The 20141-nt window shown below is 37.3% G+C and overlaps 1 protein-coding gene across 1 annotated transcript in view; it reads right to left on the bottom strand.

The window, feature by feature from the left end:
* Positions 1 to 20141, bottom strand: part of SLC9C1 (solute carrier family 9 member C1) — a 78605-nt gene that overhangs the window by 22618 nt on the left and 35846 nt on the right. Inside the window, exons 13-16 of the mRNA XM_046003307.1 lie at positions 17056 to 17153; positions 12965 to 13084; positions 2929 to 3124; positions 1580 to 1765 (exon numbers count right to left, since the gene is read on the bottom strand). Of these exons, the coding sequence (XP_045859263.1) occupies positions 1580 to 1765; positions 2929 to 3124; positions 12965 to 13084; positions 17056 to 17153 (600 nt within the window). The remainder of the gene's footprint in view (positions 1 to 1579; positions 1766 to 2928; positions 3125 to 12964; positions 13085 to 17055; positions 17154 to 20141) is intronic.

Below are 20141 nucleotides of genomic sequence, written 5' to 3'. Positions count from 1 at the left end.
ACTTCCAACTGGTTTAAATTCTTGGAAAACAATGCAATTAATCTTCTGGGCTTGTCATAAATGTGTATAAAGTCCTGCCACTTTTACCTGTGAAATCTTCTACTAACTTCTTACCAGAAGGTTTATTCGGGAGTTAGAACCCACCACAACTATACTTCTTGTTTGACCCCACCAATAATTTCTCATTGTTTCTTTGCTGAGGTTTGACTTTTCAGATTATCTGTTACCACTCTGCAGTCCTTTAACTCCCCCAGAGTTGGCTGTTTCCTGTGTTTTCCCATCTATGCTCCATAATCTTCATACTCTCCCCTCCGACCAACTGCCATTAATCCTCAAAGCGCTAATTTATGCTCATCCTTCAAGATTCAGTTTAAGCACCACCTAATAAAAGACATCTTTTTAAAAAATCTTGTTAGCATTTTGCACATACTCTGTTTTGCTCTTACCTTACAATGTAACATTGGAACATCTAGATGACATGTCATTTTCCTTCTACAAGTTCTCTAGAGTGTATCTAATTTGTCTTCATGTTCCAGGGCCTACCATTAGATATACGTTAAGGGTTCAGAATTTCCTGAATACCTAAACAAACTTTCCTTAGGTGGTTTACCAGTTTCTTCACTTAAAATATTTGGTAGACCCCGTATATCCTCCCATCAGAAAGAATAAACTAGTCCCTGGAATACGCTTTGCTTGCCTTCCTTAGGTCAAATTGCACACTGCATTACTTGCAGTCTTATTTAATACTAAAATGGGAAAAGCTACTAGTTGCATCCGTTTAGACCTTTTAGACCTTAGCAAAAGTATTTTTTAAGCATATGTAAGAAAGCTCTAAATGTACAGATTCTAATCTGTTAGTTTTATCTCTAGATGAACCGTGTCTCACTTAGGTTTGTACCTCTCACAGTGCTGAAATGTGTATGTGTCTTGTTTCTGTATGAATAGAGCGAGCCAGTGAGAAAGAGGGGATGTATACCTGTTCCATATATATACTTTACAAGCCTTGTGATGGAGTGAGTCTCATGTCATTGAAATAATTGTATAGATAATAAGTAATATCCTGCTTGTTATAGAAAGATGTATTAGTTATTATCCAAAATAAAGTTATTTTGGATGCTGTGATTTTATGTTACTGTGAACTTATAAAACATGAAATGCATATTTTTTGGCTTCTTAATATGTATGAATTTATACTATTTGCTTTGTCACTATGAATTGTGTGCATGGTTGTTTTGTTGATTTCCAGGTTTTATACCAGGTATCTATAAAAATAAACATTACTTTGGGGTTAATTTATACTTACATTACTATAAAAATTTTTATGTGCTCTCTATTCAAAGAAAAAGCTATATTGAGTATTTCTATATACTTTATTGTACTAAATAAATTGCAAATACAATTTGGATATTCATAAAATTATATGTTATAAAATTTAATTTGTGGAAGGGTTATAAAATTTAAAATATAAACGTCATCTCAATAAAAAGTGGAAATCATAAAACTACTAAACTGATTTTAGTCCATATTTTATGAAGCAGTCAGTAGACATTTGAAATTGAATGATTTAGTAGTTCTTTACCTTCAAAATACGTAGTAGGCGAAGAAATCGAACAATTTTTATAAAGATTACTGATAGAATAAAATCAGGAGTATAAGTAATAGAATTTGTCTCAATAAGAATTATATCTATGATGCCAACTAATGTAATTGCTAACTCAAATAGGTTCCAGGCCTGTAAAAAATATTCTTTCCTCATTGCAGCCATCTGTTGATTAAAAAAAAATACGTTATCTTGTTTTTGCTTTTACCGTAACATTTTCTACAATAACTGAAACATCACTAGTTAGATTCTTTTCTGATATACCTTAAGATTACTTGTCTGAAATACTAGTAAGGAAGCATATTAATTTAAAATTCAAATGGTTGAAATAGTAAAGCATAGCTAAGGAATGGAAAGTATTAAAGATGATTGTGAATGCTAGTCTGGGAAATTGGGTTTTCAGTGGAATTCTGAGAGAAAAGTAGGTTTAGAGAAGATAAATTTTTTAGAATGTGCTGTTTGAGATGTTTGTATAGCATTTTTTTTTTTTTTTTTTTTTTTTTTTTTGTATAGCATTTTGTTGGAGAGATCTAGTCATCAGTTGTTTATATGATCTGAGGTTCTTGGTAAGATCTGGCTGGGAATGTGAATTTGGAAGTTATTAGACTATAAATGGTAGACGATGCCAGGGAAGTGAAAGAGATAGCATGGCCTATGAAGCTCTTTATTCTTTATGTCCATGTCTCATTTTCCATACCCTCCATACAGATCTAACATCTTTCTAATATCTGTGCTGGGCCAATCCATCCCAAGCTCCAGTCACTGGGAGTGATGTCCCTTGTGCATGCAATGGTATTGCTTCTAGCTTTCCCCTTATTTTTGTACGTCATATTATATACTCATATTCTCAGTCTTCACTTTTTGGTCTATATAACATAATACTATTATCAGTTTGTTGGGGTACCTTTTTTCATTTTACAACTACCTTTATATCAGATTTAAAAATCAAATCATGAATGTTTTTCAGGCATGAAGGGATATCTATCACTCTACCTATCTCTATCTAGTATTTAAAAAAATTTAAATGAACACTATCCTGTTAAATTTATGAACACTGTCAATACCTTTGAAACTCCCTTTGACACACACCATTTTAAAATTTATGTTTACAAATACAAAACCAGTTCTTAAAGTATGGATGTTTTCTATTGAGTTGCCTTAAAAATTTACCTTTAAAAATTAAAGTTTGGGAAGTGAGAAAGAATTTCATACACTCCTTTAGAAAATTGTGTGCAGTTAGTGTTGGAAAATGAAGTTACAGAATCTCTCTGTGAGACATGTAACATATTCACACATACACAGATACACACACCACAATTTTGGATTACCTTAAATAGGGACTCCACGATATAAAATGCAAGAAAAGAGTAGTTAGAATATCTTAATTCCTGGTCATATATATCACTTAAGTTAGGTATCCAAGAAATTATAATAGGAAACATATTCATTAGTAGCACAAGATATCCAATATACTCAAACTCATCTGTAAATACAATTTTATGGCATAAACGAAGAATGCAATGTCTACAAAAAAAAAAGAGTTTTATCTAGTAAAATAATTGCACTGAATGACTTTCATTATATGTTCAGTTTTGTTCTAATCATCTATAGTACACAACCCCGCTTAGTTCTGGGTAGGAGCAATCGCTAACACTTTTTTCTGGCATCTCCCTTCAGATATTGTCCATTTAAATTCCTCCTCTGCTAGATGTCTTAGGCTTGTTTCCCCTCTTTTTTCCCCCATCTTCCTCAACTCTCATCCATTTTTAGTTTTAATAGAAATACTTTGGTCATGAGATGGGAATAATTCAAATTAGAAATATTAAAAAATAATAATAAACAAAGGGAATTCCTTCTACAATCTTTTTTCTTATGTAATCATTATCTATAAACACAAAAATTTTATCACACATATATCATTCTAAACTTTTTTTCTTTTTCTTAACAATGTATCATGAGCATCTTTCCTTGTTGAGGCATAAAATCTGTAAAAAAAAAAAAAGTCCCAGGATGTGTGGTAATGAAACAGTATGAATCCACATTTTATCAAAATGTATTTATCAAAATATTTAAATCAAATCAATGGAACTCCTAAATGTGAGACAGGAAACCATCAAAATCCTAGAGGAGAGCATAGGCAGCAACCTCTGTGACCTGGCTGCAGACACATCTCTGGAGGCAAGGGAACAAAAGCAAAAATGAACTATTGGTACTTCATCACGGTAAAAATTCTGCACAGCAAAGGAAACAGTCCATAAAACTAAAAGGCAGCCTACAGAATGGGAGCTATGTCATTTGCAAATGACATATCTGTTGAAGGGTTAATATCCAAAATCTATAAAGATCTTATCAAACTCAATACCCCAACAATTAATAATCCAGTTAAGAAATGGGCAGAATATCTAATTTCTGTATCAATGTGGACAGGACTGGAGGAGATTATGATCAGTGAAATAAGTCAAGCAGAGGGAGTCAATTATCATATGGTTTCACTTACTTGTGGAGCATAAGGAATAACACAGAGGACATGAGGAGAAGGAAAGGAAAAGTGAATTGGGTAAATTGGAGGGGGAGGTGAAGCATGAGAAACTGTGGACTCTGAGAAACAAACTGAGGGTTTTGGAGGGGATGGGAGTGGGCGGATGAGTGGGCCTGGTAGTGGGTATTAAGGAGGGCACATACTGCATGGAGCACTGGATGTGGTGCATAAACAATGAATCTTGGAACACTGAAAAAATAAAATGAAATCAAAAAAAGTGATCACATATACAATAAAAAAAAAGAAATGGGCAGAAGATATGAAAAGATATTTTTTCAAAGAAGGTATCAGATGGCTAACAGACATATGAAAAGAAGCTTAACATCACTCATCGCCAGGGAAATACAAATCAAAACCACAATAAGATACACCTCATAATGGTCAGAATAGCTAAAACTAACAACTCAGGAAACAATAGAAATTGGCAAGGATGCAGGATTCGGAGAAAGGAGAAGCCTCTTAAACTGTTGATGGAAATGCAAACTGGTGTAGCCACTCTGGAAAAACAGGAAGGAGTTTCCTCAGAAAGTTAAAAATAGAACTACCCTATCATCCAGCAATTGCACTACTAGAGACTTGCCCCAAAGATAAAAAAGAGAGATTGAAGGGACATATCCACCCCAATGTTTATAATACCATTATCAACAATAGCCAAACTATGAAATGAGCCTAAATGTCCACTAGCTGATAAAGAAGATGTGATACATGTGTGTATTCACACACACACTCATGGAAATCATGGAATATTACTCAGCCATCAAAAAGAATGAAATCTTATGTGATAGAACACATTAATAAAAGAAAGAACAAGAACCATATGATACTCTCAATAGATGCTGAAAAAGCATTTGACAAAGTACAGCATCCCTTCCTGATCAAAACTCTTCAAAGTGTAGGGATAGAGGGCACATACCTCAATATTATCAAAGCCATCTATGAAAAACCCACCGCAAATATCATTCTTAATGGAGAAAAACTGAAAGCTTTTCCATTAAGGTCAGGAACACGGCAGGGATGTCCATTATCACCACTGCTATTTAACATAGTACTAGGAGTCCTAGCCTCAGCAATCAGACAACAAAAAGAAATTAAAGGCATCCAAATTGGTAAAGAAGAAGTCAAACTATCACTCTTCGCAGATGATATGATACTATATGTGGAAAACCCAAAAGACTCCACTCCAAAACTGCTAGAACTTGTACAGGAATTCAGTAAAGTGTCAGGATATAAAATCAATGCACAGAAATCAGTTGCATTTCTGTACACCAACAACAAGACTGAAGAAAGAGAAATTAAGGAGTCAATCCCATTCACAATTGTACCCAAAACTATAAGATACCTAGGAATAAACCTAACCAAAGAGACTAAGAATCTATACACAGAAAATTATAAAGTACTCATGAAAGAAATTGAGGAAGACACAAAAAAATGGAAAAATGTTCCATGCTCCTGGATTGGAAGAATAAATATTGTGAAAATGTCTATGCTACCTAAAGCAATCTACACATTTAATGCAATCCCTATCAAAATACCATCCATTTTTTTCAAAGAAATGGAACAAATAATCCTAAAATTTATATGGAACCAGAAAAGACCTCGAATAGCCAAAGGAATATTGAAGAACAAAGCCAAAGTTGGTGGCATCACAATTCCGGACTTCAAGCTCTATTACAAAGCTGTCATCATCAAGACAGCATGGTACTGGCACAAAAACAGACACATAGACCAGTGGAACAGAATAGAGAGCCCAGAAATCGACCCTCAACTCTATGGTCAACTCATCTTCGACAAAGCAGGAAAGAATGTCCAATGGAAAAAAGACAGCCTCTTCAATAAATGGTGCTGGGAAAATTGGACAGCCACATGCAGAAAAATGAAATTGGACCACTTCCTTACACCACACACGAAAATAGACTCCAAATGGATGAAGGACCTCAATGTGAGAAAGGAATCCATCAAAATCCTTGAGGAGAACGCAGGCAGCAACCTCTTCGACCTCAGCCGCAGCAACATCTTCCTAGGAACAACGGCAAAGGCAAGGGAAGCAAGGGCGAAAATGAACTATTGGGATTTCATCAAGATCAAAAGCTTTTGCACAGCAAAGGAAACAGTTAACAAAACCAAAAGACAGCTGACAGAATGGGAGAAGATATTTGCAAACGACATATCAGATAAAGGGCTAGTATCCAAAATCTATAAGGAACTTAGCAAACTCAACACCCAAAGAACAAACAATCCAATCAAGAAATGGGCAGAGGACATGAACAGACATTTCTGCAAAGAAGACATCCAGATGGCCAACAGACACATGAAAAAGTGCTCCACGTCACTCGGCATCAGGGAAATACAAATCAAAACCACAATGAGATATCACCTCACACCAGTCAGAATGGCTAAAATTAACAAGTCAGGAAATGACAGATGCTGGAGAGGATGTGGAGAAAGGGGAACCCTCCTCCACTGTTGGTGGGAATGCAAGCTGGTCCAACCACTCTGGAAAACAGCATGGAGGTTCCTCAAAATGTTGAAAATAGAACTACCCTATGACCCAGCAATTGCACTACTGGGTATTTACCCTAAAGATACAAACATAGTGATCCGAAGGGGCACGTGTACCCGAATGTTTATAGCAGCAATGTCTACAATAGCCAGACTATGGAAAGAACCTAGATGTCCATCAACAGATGAATGGATCAAGAAGATGTGGTATATGTACACAATGGAATACTATGCAGCCATCAAAAGAAATGAAATCTTGCCATTTGCGATGACATGGATGGAACTAGAGCGTATCATGCTTAGTGAAATAAGTCAATCGGAGAAAGACAACTATCATATGATCTCCCTGATATGAGGACATGGAGAAGCAACATGGGGGGGTAGGGGGATAGGAGAAGAATAAATGAAACAAGATGGGATTGGGAGGGAGACAAACCATAAATGACTCTTAATCTCACAAAACAAACTGGGGGTTGCTGGGGGGAGGTGGGATTGGGAGAGGGGGAGCGGGCTATGGACATTGGGGAGGGGAGGCGAACCATAAGAGACTATGGACTCTGAAAAACAACCTGAGGGTTTTGAAGGGTCAGGGGTGGGAGGTTGGGGGAACAGGTGGTGGGTGATGGGGAGGGCACGTTTTGCATGGAGCACTGGGTGTTGTGCAAAAAGAATGAATACTGTTACGCTGAAAAAATAAATAAAAAGGGAAAAAAAAAAAAGAATGAAATCTTGCCCTTTGCAATGACAAATGGCAAAATGGATGGAGCTAGAGTGTATTATGCTAATAAGTCAGTCAGAGAAAGAGAAATGCCATATGATTTCACTCAATATGGAATCAATATGGAATCACAAGAATGCTATCATGGAGTTTATCCCCCATGTTTTCTTCTGTGAGTTTTATGGTTTCAGGCCTTACTTTACTCCATTTCAAATTGATTTTTGTTTATGATGTAAGATAGTGGTCTAGTTTCATTATTTCGCATGTGGCTGTCCAGTTTTCTCAACATCATTTACTGAAGAGACTATCCTTTACCCACTGTATATTATTAGCTCCTTTGTCATAAATTAATTGATTATATACTCATGAGTTTATTCCTGGGCTCTCTATTCTGTCCCATTGATCTATGTGTCTGTTTTTACGCCAATACCATATTATTTGTTTAGTACAGCTTTTTAAAAAATTTTCGAAATTATTTATTTATTTATTTATTTTTAGAAGATTTTATTTATTTATTTGTCAGAGAGAGAAAGAGAGAGAGAGTGAGCACAGGCAGACAGAGTAGCAGGCAGAGGTGGAGGGAGAAGCAGGCTCCCTGCCAAGCAAGGAGCCTGATGTGGGACTCGATCCCAGGATGCTGGGATCATGACCCGAGCCGAAGGCAGCGGCTTAACCAACTGAGCCACCCAGGCATCCCTACAGCTTTTTAATACAGTTTAAAATCAAGAATTGTGATACCTCCAGCTTTTTCTTTTTTTTTCCTCAAGATCGTTTTGGTGATTTAGGATATTTTGTGATTCCATACAAACATTAGGATTTTTTAAAAACTTTTGTAAAAAAATGTTAATTGGAATTTTGGTAAGGATTACATTGAATCTATAGATTGTTTTGAGTAGTATGGCCATCTTAACAAGATTAATTCTTCCAATTCATGAGCATAAGATATCTTTCCATTTATTTGTATCTTCTTTAATTTCTTTCATCAATGTCTTATAGTAATCAGCGTACAGGTATTTTGCCTCCTCGGTTAAATTTATTCCTAGGTATTTTATTCATTTTGATACAGTTATAAATGGGATTTTCTTAATTCCTTTTTGTTATTAGTGTATAGAAATGTTACTGATATTTATATATTGATTTTGTATGCTGTAACTTTACTGAATTTGTTTATAGTTCGAACTTTTTTTTTGTGGAGTTCTTAGGGTTTTCTGTATATATCATGACATCTGCAAAAGATGTCAGTTTTACTCATTTCTTTCTGATTTGGATGACTTTTTTTTCTTGCCTAATTACCCTGGCTAAGACCTCCAATACTAAGTTTAATAAAAATGATGAGAGTGGGCCTCCTTATCTTGCTCCTGATCTTAGAGCAAAAGCTTTCAGCCTTCAGCTTTTCACTGTTGAATATGACGTTAGCTGTGGTTGACTTGTTTATGCCAGATAGATGAATTAAAAGGGATATCGTGGAGATTACTCTCAACTCCTTTAAAGCTTTAAGTTTGGTGTGAATTTCTTTATGCCTGGAATACTATATTACTTCTTATGACTATTTTGGCCAGGGTTCCACATGGTCATTTGGACCTTCCTGCCATAATAATTCTTATTCTATAGGTCAGCAAGACAATGTGAATGTTCAGCTACACACTGACTATATTCATCCCACGTAGACACTTAGAGATTTAGAGACATAACCACACAGTGAATTTGCTGGATTATTATGAAGCAGACTGGGTCAGAGACAGCCTAAAAGCTTCCTCTCTAATTTGAGAACCGTGGTAGCATTTCAAGCCTCCGGTCTTTTGTTTGTTTGTTTGTTTGTTTGCTTATTTATCTCCCCCCCTTAAAAGTCTCAGTATTCTCTTTTCTCCCACTTAAAAGTAACTTTTTTAGTAAAGCGACTAAAGGTCCATCTGAGAAAAGATTGAGGGAATATTTATGCGTTTATGGTGTTGTTATAGACCTGTCCCAAGGGCTCTGGTTCTGAGAACTGACTTAGATACAAGGAAAGGGTGGGGAATCAGGATCTTCCTTTGCAGTAGTTGACCTCAACCCTTTGCTGACCAGTTCTCTATTTTTAGAAAAGTCAAATAAAATGTAGTTAACTATTTGTCTACATTGTCATTCGACACAAATTATTTGTTACCCATACGCAGGCCAAGGTACTCTGACTGCTATTCCAGGTTTGCTGTTCACAAAATAAAGTCTGCCCACCTTGCTTTTGACATTTGAGTGCTGCCATCTGTCTTCTGCCATTCCCAAATCCTTTTGATACTAGTAAGATTAGTTCCATGGCAACCTCAAGTACTGTCAACCATGTCTTGCCGAGGGCATCTATCACCGAGTTTCTCAGTGTTGCCTTGTGAAAGTAAACATCCTCGGGTCCTTCCCAGGGGAACAAAGTGATGGGTCCTTCATCCTCTTATAATAATTTTGGTAAATATTCCAGTTTTTATCATCCATACTTCACTTATTGTAGGTTATTGGCTTGGTCAAGCTTCAAAGAACAATCCCGAGAGATTAACTGTACTGGTTCCAAGTGTCCTTAACAGAATGTTGAACCTCGAATCATGGATAAGACCATCATGCCAATAAATTCTCCCTAATCTGGCCTTATGTTGTAACCCTCTTGCCCAGTACCCTCAAGATCCATTCCATTATATGTCTACCAGTATTTGCTTGTATCAGTCAGGCCCTGTATGTAATTCCCTCAGTAGATCAATTGTAGTCTCCTAAAGAAAGCACTGTATTTCCTCCTCTAGCTCTGTTGAGATCTGATATGGGTAATTACCTTGGAAACAGCGAGAGGTGGTAGAGAATAACCTTGGAAGAAAGACAAGCTTGATCTTGTGATGTTTTTGTAGCATCTGAAGGTGATAGGAGGCTATTATCCTCTAGCAAGAAAAAGGTGGCTGCCTTCTGCCAGGCTGCAGTATTCATGGGAAATGGGAGGGTTCAAGATCTTCAGATTTATCCACCCAAGTGTTACCACTTTAGATCTCAGACTCCTGATCTTTTTCTTTCAGACCCCTGACCCTGATACAGAAACCCTATTAATGCTAGCTGTTTATTCTTTCTGTAGCTCCAGCTGTATCCCCGCAAAATAGATATACTATTATTGACTTATTTAATTATGAATAATTTAAGTTGAATTTTTAATTTTAAGAATTATGTGTGTTTTCCTATTCCTATGGTGACTGGACTTGTTCCTGTTTGTGATTCTGTCACTTCTTAATTTCAAAATTTCAGTAATACTTGTATTATTGGAATTCGGCACTTAGTAATAAATGTTCACATTTGTTAAGTGCTTACCCAGTGCTAGTCCCTGGCCTAGGCGCTTCTACACATACTATTCATGTATTCTTTCCCACAGTTCCATGAGGAAATGGAGGCGAACCCAACTCGCATATTTTGGTGCCCATTATGTGTCAGTTACTTATATATATATGAGTCATATATATATATGATATATATGCATGTGTATATATATGTGTGTGTGTGTGTGTGTGTGTATATATATATATATATATATATATATATAAATAAAATCAGATACTGAGGACTGAAACGCTCATTCAGATAATAAATGACAGAGACTGAGATTCTAAACCAAGCCATATGGCACCAGGATCTGCACTACTCACTTTGAGATGAGTGACATTTAGAGATAGCTTATGGGGAGTTTTTAAAATCTCCCTTTCATTAAGTTGCATCAACAAAAAGAATTACTTAAAAAGTTGTAGCTTTAGTCAGTATTGAAGGCTTTAAAAAACCCTATGATATGACAATATCTTTCTTGTATTTATTGAGTGTGGTAGATTAAAGATGCTACATAATCTTAATTACTTAATACTTAATTACTGAGAAGTGCGGTCTATATTTCCTCCTCTTGAATCTAAGAAAAGAAACGATAAGCATCCAAATTGGAAAGCAGCAAGTAAAATGATCTCTATTCATAGATGACATGATTTTCTGCAGAGAGAATTCCAGCAAATTCACAAAAAACAGGAAAGCTAATCAATGAATTCAGCAAAGCTTCACAGAATACAAAGTCAATATACAGAAGTCATACACTAGGAATGAACAATCTTAAAATGAAATCAAGAAAACAGTGTCATTTATAATAGCATCAAAAAAGCAAAAAAAGTGGTTCCTGTGTGGCTCAGTTGGTTAAGCAACGGCCTTCCACTCAGGTCATGATCCCCAGGTCCTGGGATTGAGCCCTGCATCAGGCTCCCTGCTCAAGGGAGAGCCTGCTTCTCCCTCTCCCTCCGCTTGCTGCTCTGTCTACTTGTGTTCTCTATCTCTCTGTCAAATAAATAAATAAAGATCTTAAAAAGAAAGAAAAAAATGGGATTAACTTTAATCAAAGACTTGTATGCTAAGAACTACAAGACATTCCTGAAAGAATTAAAAGAAGATCTAAGTAAAGGAAAAGTCACCTCATGTTCATGAATTGGAAATCTTAATATTATCAGGATGACAATACTGCAGATTCAATGTAACCCCCATGAAAGACTCAATGGCCTTTTTTTTTTTTTTGCAAAATTAAGCAAATCCTAAAATTTATATGGAATTACATTTATATGGAATTACCCACATTGTTATGCCAATCTTGAAAAAGAAAGTTGATAAACTTATATTCCCTGATTTCAAAATTATCTAACAGCTGTGGAAAACAATTTGGTGGTTCCTTGGGATAAGTTAAACATAAAATTATCTTATGATCCAATAATTTTACTCTTTGGTGCATACCCAAAAAGTGGAAAGCAGGTATTCAAATACTTTTACATGAATGTTCTTAACAGCACTGTTCTCAGTAGCCAAAAGGTGAAAACAACCCAAATGTCCATCAGCTGATGAATGGGTAAACAACATATGATGGATCTGTACAATGAGCTATTATTCAGCCCTAAGAAGGAATAAAGTCTTGATACATGCTACAAAGTGGATGAAACTTACGTTACTGATACATTCTACCATGTGGATGAAACATTATGGGGAGTGAAAGAAGCCAGGAGCAAAAGACTATGTGTAAATAAAAAGACTAAGATTCTAGTTATATGAATATATACTCATATATATAATTATATGAAACACTCAGAACATGTAAATTCATAGAGACAAAGCAGACTAGTGCGATGCAGGAGGTGGGGAGGGCAGGGGGAGTGGGGAGTGATGCTTAATGAGTGCTGGAATTTTATTGGAGGCAATGAAAATGTTTTGGATTTTGACAGAGATGATGTTTGTCCAACATTGTGAATGTATTAAATAACATGGAATGATAACTTAAAAATGGTTCATCTTGTTATATGAAATTTACTTCAATAATAAGGGTAAAGTTACTATACTATCTTTTTTTCTCCAAGTAACTTTTTGTATGTATATAAGTAATTTAATTATAAACTACCCCAAATATTTTCCAATATATTCAGGATATGAATTTGTTTCTTAAATTTTCTGTGGGGCTTCAACATACAACCCTGAGATCTAGAGTCAAATGCTTTATCAACTGAGCCATCCAGGAGCTCCCAGGATAAAAATTTAAAAAGTAGAAAGGGAATTTAAGGTCAGTATAATAAGAGTTCTAGTAAGGTTCAAAATCGCTTACCTTGATGGGATCCCTTTTTCCTTTTTAGTGTTATACACCCAATTGAGCAATAGTTTTCTAATAAAGGCAAGAATTCTTTTGCTTTCAGAATAATTCTTTATTGTCTCAGGACTCATATATCTGGGGGAAAAAAAAGAAGTAATCACTAAACATGCTTTAAAATTTGGAGACTAGACTGAAAAAATAAATAAAATGAAAAAAAATAAAATAAAATTTGGAGACTAGGTTTAATACAGTTAAGTCAGAAAGCAAGAAGATGATTTTGTCCATTGATAATTAGAAAGAGGACACTTTCATGAGCATAGGTCCAAGTCACAAAGTTGTAGATACAAGTAGATATATAATTATGAATTTAGATTCTGAGGCTCACTCATTAAAGAGAGATACATGGTGTAAAATAGAGAGGTCAAGTTTCAGGGAGGAAAAGAATAATGTGATTCAAATAGATCCAGTTTTCATGATGGAGCCCCCATTATCTCGTGAGGCAGTGAACAAATTACCTCATTAAAATGTTTGCTTTACAAAAGAGACATGAAAGTATCCATGCCAGTTGGGGATAATTAAATAAGAAAGTATATTTGAGGCATCCAACCCATCTCATACATCCTCTTACCTCTTTGATTGATTTCAACTTCTGGACAGGTAGTTAGGGGAATTAATGGAGAAAATACAAGTGGTGAGTAAAGAGTTAATGGTTACTTGGAGAAGTCAGTGGTCCTAAAACCCCAAAGACAGTTGGTAGCACATATCCCATGGTCTCTAGGTTTCTGCTGACATTTCTATCAAGGTAGCTCATATCTACGTGCTATGATTTGGTCTTGTTTAGCTAAATACCTTGGTTTTTGTTATCTTCATCAGAAGGGTGATAGGGCTTTGTCCTTGGGTCTGAGGACTTACATTAAAATATGGCTTAATGGAAGGGTATTGGTGACTTAAATTCAAAGATGGACCTTGTCCTTCTTATTGACTATACTGTTCTTATTCTGAAATTTGAACAATTTCTCTGCTATGGGAATACAGATGTAATTGAAAAGAAGGAAGTCATTCATTTCTCTGTGACTCAATAGAATGATATGGTAACCACATGGAAAATCACAAATGTATATAGGGCTTGATTCGTTCCTAATTTTAAAAATATTTTTTGAATGTATTATTCTTCCTAAAAGCTGGAGAGAAGCCATAAACAAAAACTGCCCTTAAGGATCCAGCAGACTAGGGGAACGAAACAGGTAAATAACAATTGCATTAAATTGTAGTGGATGTTGCTGTGGAGATCATAAACAATAGGGCAGTCTGAATCCATCAAGTGGGGGACTGGTATTTAGTGTTGGGGAATCAGGAAACCCTCTTGAAGGAATTAATGTCTCAACTAAGATCTGGTCATTTCTTAAGTTCCTATAAATTGTAAAATTATGTGGTATGAGCAATTCAGGCTCCTGAATTTCTATCTCTTGTCATCACATTTCTTGCTTTTTCCTGATTTAGGAAGATGGTTGTGATCTCTTTAATCGGATAGTGAGGCAGCTGAAGCTTCGAATGCGAGCTCTGTAATTATCAGTCAAGTGACCGTGGGTAAATTGTTTCATCTCTTTCCTCCTCACCTTTCTCATCAGCAAAATGAAGATAATACTAACACTTATCTCACAGGATTTTTATAACTTTAGATTGGTAATACATGCAACGTGTTGAAAACTGCGCTTGGCACAGTACTTAATAAATATAAGCTCTCAAAAAAAAAAATATAAGCTCTCTATTCAAAGAATTCTTTCTCAGGCAATTACATAGGCAGTTAGCACAGGTCCTGGTGCCCCTGTTTAAATCCCCCAATTCTTCCTCTCCTTAGACTTGTTTTCTTGCCACAGGACACACCAACGCATGGGGCTACTGATAGGAATGACCAGCAAATGGCAAAGTCAACTCCAAGGCAAGTACTGACTCTAAGTGTAATTAAGAGTTACTTCTCTGGAGATTGGACCACCATTCCACTAATGTTGATAATCCCCACAGTGCCTGCCATATACCTTTGCACATATTAGTATATAATATTTATCTCATTTATGAATCACTAAAAAATTATATATTCTAAAATGTGCCTTTGTTGTCCACTAGGAATCCTTTCAACCCTTTAACTCCCTTCTCATTGTTCTGGGTCTTCCTAGGCATACATTGCTTCTGCCTTCCTGGAGGAGTTAAAGAGGAAAAATCAAGGCAATGGGTTGAATTGCTCTATACTGCTTTTTTTTTTTTTTTAATATTAACTTCTCCTGAACAATGCAGTGATAAAGCTTTTCAGCATGTTATTTATTCATCCATTTTAAAAACCTCCGCTGTCCACTGTGCGTCTGTCCTCTTTAAAGTGTGCGTCATACGGTTTCTAACTGTTCACACTTGGCCAGCCCTCTGTCCCCGTCTCCTTCCTGTAAGCATCTGAATGGCCTAGAGTGAGGGGGCAAATGGAGACACTTGCCCTTACGCCTCATTCATCAAGAAAACGAAATTTTAAGCCAGATGTATTGTATCTTGCTTCCTTGACAAGTATGTCATAAGGATTTGTATGGCTAGGCTTGAAATGCAATCTCTTTCGCTCTTTGAAATCTGTACCCCAAGTTAATGAGACTGCGCTCCAGCGTCTGGCTGTTTCTCTTCCCACACAGGGCTTTATCACTCTCTGCGCCACAAGCCAGCACTGGGGAGTGGATGCCGGGCTGACGCTGCTCCTAGCTTTCAGCGTAGGCACACCTAAGGCCCAGTCTGCCAGCGAGATAATGGCTCAGGGGAAAGGTCCAAGAAGACCTGATGAGTGAGCTTTGGCACCATTCCAGCAGGGAATTTTGGCGTCTTCAATGCTAGGAGTGTGGTTTATTTTATTGTATTTTATTTTTTATTTTTCTTTTTAAAGATTTTATTTATTTATTTGTCAGAGAGAGAGAGCACACAAGCAGGCAGAGAGGCAGGCAGAGGCAGAGAGAGAAGCAGGCTCCCTGCCGAGCAAGGAGCCTGATGCAGGACTCGATCCCAGGACCCTGGGATCACAACCTGAGCCGAAGGCAGCGGCTTAACTGACTGAGCCACCCAAGCATCCCTGTTTTATTTTTTTATTTTTATTTTTTTTTAGATTTTATTTATTTGCCAGAGTACACGTGCATACGAGAGAGAGAGAGACAGAGACAGCACAGGCAGGGTGAACAGCAGGTAGAGGGAGAAGCTGAGTCCCTGCTGACTGGGGACCCTGATGCAGGTTCCATTCCAGGACCCAGGAATCATGACCTGAGCTGAAGGCAGATGCTTAACCCACTGAGCCACTCAGGGCACCAAGGAGTGTGGTTTAGAACAAGAAGTTATGTTATGTCCGGGCTTTGGGGGGACATCGTTGTTAACTGCAGGGCAGTTTAACTCTCCTCTTAGCCCCATCATATATCCTTCATCCTTCCAAGGGGATCTGAGGCTAATACGTGGGTTTCAAGGAACTTGCCATGTAGTACAGAGACTTACAGCAAAAGAAGCTATTACAAAACTATGCTGGGTATTAAGAGAGAATATGCATTGATGTGTTTGGAAGAATTAACGGAGTCTTTGAAGATTTTATATATTTATCTGACAGACAGAGATCACAAGTAGGCAGAGAGGCAGGCAGAGAGAGAAGGGGAAGCAGGTTTCCCGCTGAGCAGTGAGCCCAACCTGGGGCTCGATCCCAGGACTCTGGGATCATGACCTGAGCTGAAGGCAGAGGCTTTAACCCACTGAGCCACCCAGGCGCCCTAACAGAGTCTTTGAACTTAGTGAGGCATTCAAGCAGTCTAAAAGGAAGAGTGTTCTACCACAGCTCAGCTTTGGGGGCAAAAGGAGGAAGGGAAGAGCGTCTCAGCTAGCAACAGCAACACATTCAAATGTGCAGGAGTCTGAATAAGGAGAGCAAGCTGGGAAACTGAAAGGAAGTGATTTGGCCTGATCTGGGGGTGCAGAGCAGGCTGTGGCTTGCACACGTGTTACCAGATGATCCTAGGTTACCAGAAAGAGCAAGCAAACTCACTTGTACCGTTTCCTAAATGCAGGGGCTTAGGATGGAAGCTTTCTCTTGCCAGTGTACTTACTCTCCCTTCTTCTCTCCAAAGCTTCCCGCGGCACCGACCAGCACCTGGACTGCACTCTGGGACAGAGTCTCATTCCTGTATTGTCTCTGGTAGCTCGCCTAAAAGAAAGGTGAAGATTATGATAGAGCATGGATGACGATGACAATGACAATAACAATAACTTAGTGTTTCCTTTATGGAGAGGTAGTCTGTGAGAAAGAAGTAAAAAATCCCTAAATAATCTACTGTCTCTATAAAAAGAATGCTTCTAGGCAGTCCAGACCTTGTCATCAGTGCGGAAGGCCCATCTGATCTTTGGGTAAAACCAAACTGGTTCTGCAGGAAACTAGGTTCCCCCTAGATGTTAATTAGGCTTTCAAAAATAAGTGGCATTCTGTGGCCAAATAACTTCGGGAACTTCCTGCTGCGAGTGTATCCCCATCTTAACAGTTTATGATGCACATTAGAAAATTAAAGAGTCTGAGAACGGCTATTGTGGAGAACCCTGGTTTATAACTTGGATTTCATTTTTCCAAATATTTTGACAACACAACTCTGTTTTCTCTAGTCTATTATAAGCATTAAATGGACTGCTGCTGTGGTGCAGAAAGCAGTCATTTGTTCACTTGGTCCATATACTGAGACCCACTTTGCTTCCGGCACTAACTCTGATGCTGGAGAAGCCCCTGTCTGACACTGGCTCGGCCGCAGTGTGCTGAACACTGTCCAAATTCATTGCACAGACCAGTTTCCTGAATTGGAATGTATGATGTAAGTAAAGACTTTTGCTTCCATAGAACACTTCTGCACAATCATTTATGGATATTAAAATGCAGTTTTGCTCTTGAGTGATACCAGAATGGGATATAACTAATATTTTAAAAAGATCTTATTTATTTATGAGAGAGAGAGAGAGAGGAGAGAGAATGAATAAGCAGTGGGGAGGGGCAGAAGCGGAGAGAAGCAGATTCCCCGCTGAGCAGGGAGCCTGATGTAGGACTCGATCTCAGGACTCTGGGATCATGACTTTAGCTGAAGGCACAGGCTTAACTGACTGAGCCACCCAGGTGCCCCAGAATAAAACTAAGTTTAAGAATAAGGCAACAAGGGTGCCTTGGTGGCTTAGTGGGTTAAGCCTCTGCCTTTGGCTCGGGTCATGATCTTAGGGTCCTGGGATCGAGCCCTGCATTGGGCCCTCTACTTAGCAGGGAGCCTGCTTTGCCCTCTCTCTCTGCCTGCCTCTCTGTCTACTTGTGATCTCTCTCTCTATCAAATAAATTAATAAAATCTTAAAAAAAAGAATGAGCTATCAAAGGTCATTTGTCTGTAACGCAGGAACTCAACAGAGTAACATTCTTCTTCTTAAACTTAGTTAAAATAATTATAAAATAATGTGAAATTAACATATTATCAATATCCTTGAAGGGAAACACCATAGTCTGTAGAAAAATAAGGAAGCTGAAAGTAGTGTAGAACTCATGAAAGCGTAGCAGCACAAATGACAAAACAGACTCTAGAAAAATGTTAATTCTTAATTGATCATCCATACCAAAATGTAAGAAGAATTTAGAGAACGGCTGATACCTTAAAGTAACTGCCATTTATTGGGTGACCTACCATGCTATGAAATTAACTGATTTATATATATTTTGCAAAGAATTATTTAATTCTTGCTAGAAATTTATGGGGAAGATATTCTAATCTGTATTTCATAGGTGAGAAAGCTGAGACTCAGAGGATTAAGAGTTTTTCCCAAGATCACATTAGAAACTCGGTTTTCTCTGAATTTAAAGCCTGTCTCCCCTTCCCCTTATGGTTGGGGATGTTGCCTCTCCCTTACCACACTGTCTCATCATACTGTGTTTCCTCTTCTAATGTATAACAGTAGTGAGGGTATTGCTCTGGTTAATAATAACTGGCTGAGATTTAAATAAAAGCTCTCACAGCTTTAAAAATTGTAATAGACTGATTAATATTATGGTTGGAACAGTGAGCATTAGAATTGAGATTGCAGAAACCAAATTAACAAACCAAGGTAAACATGAAGATGGCCAGAACAAAGAAGTGCAAAAAAGATGCAAGATGAGATAAAGAGCTGGAGAACAGAACGGAAAGATCCAACATACTCTAAAAAATGAGATTTCCTGGTTAAGACCCAATACATAGCACAAAATCAACAAAGATATAATGGTAGAAAACGAACATTTAAGGAGAGAAATTTAAAAAGTACATGGAATGTATATTCCTGAAAACATAGGATATCCGAAGTGGAAAAAAAATCTAAGAGGTCTTGCAGTTAGCATTTTCCTATTTTACAGATGGGGAGAAAAGAGACTAAAAAGAAGTTCTGAGTCACATTATTAAGGAAAGCAAGACTTAAAATGGATTCTCCTGTATTGATTTGGAGGGTTCTTGAATACTGTATTTTCCTGAAATAAATAAAAAATCTGGAGATGACTCAAAGATATGATATAAAATCTGCTGGTGGAACAAAGCGCTATATGGGCATAAGTTCATTCTTCATGGCACTGCCTCAGTTGCTTAAAGAAATTATTTACGTCCTTGGAAAAGCTGCCTTTAGAGTCAACCTCTCTGCTAGGACTAATGGTGAAGAGAGAACAATTGTACCCTATAGACCTTCCATTTCCCAAGTGAGAATGAACAGGTAGAATGCTTGGAATTCTGTATGGCTGGAATAGCTGAGACATGCATGAGAGTCCATAGGCAATGAGGAAGGCCCACCATGAACATTTTGAGAGCATGAGTCATGGCAATGAGGCAATTGACCTGGATAGTCAATGGTAACTAGCCTATTAGCAGTTTTCCACAGAGTCTAGGATGCTGCTGTCCTATTAGAATTTCTCTAACCTTTACTCAAGCTTTGATCTGAAAACTACTCTCTACCTGTAACTATTAGCAGAATTGGTATCTTTCATGAAAAACTGGTATAGAGCCAGAGATGGGTGGTGTGGAAATGGTTGCATAACACACCTGAAGATTCAGTTCCCCTGTAATTCCTGCCTTGGAGTCTGTGAAATTCCCAAATCCTCTTAATAAATCACCTTTTACTTAGGCTAATTTGAGTGGATCTATTTCCCTTTTCCTTC

Source organism: Meles meles, chromosome 4 (assembly GCF_922984935.1).
Source record: "Meles meles chromosome 4, mMelMel3.1 paternal haplotype, whole genome shotgun sequence".
NCBI classification, from domain to species: domain Eukaryota; kingdom Metazoa; phylum Chordata; class Mammalia; order Carnivora; family Mustelidae; genus Meles; species Meles meles.
Note: the sequence above shows the minus strand (reverse complement) of the source record. Positions and strands in the feature narration are given on the sequence as shown.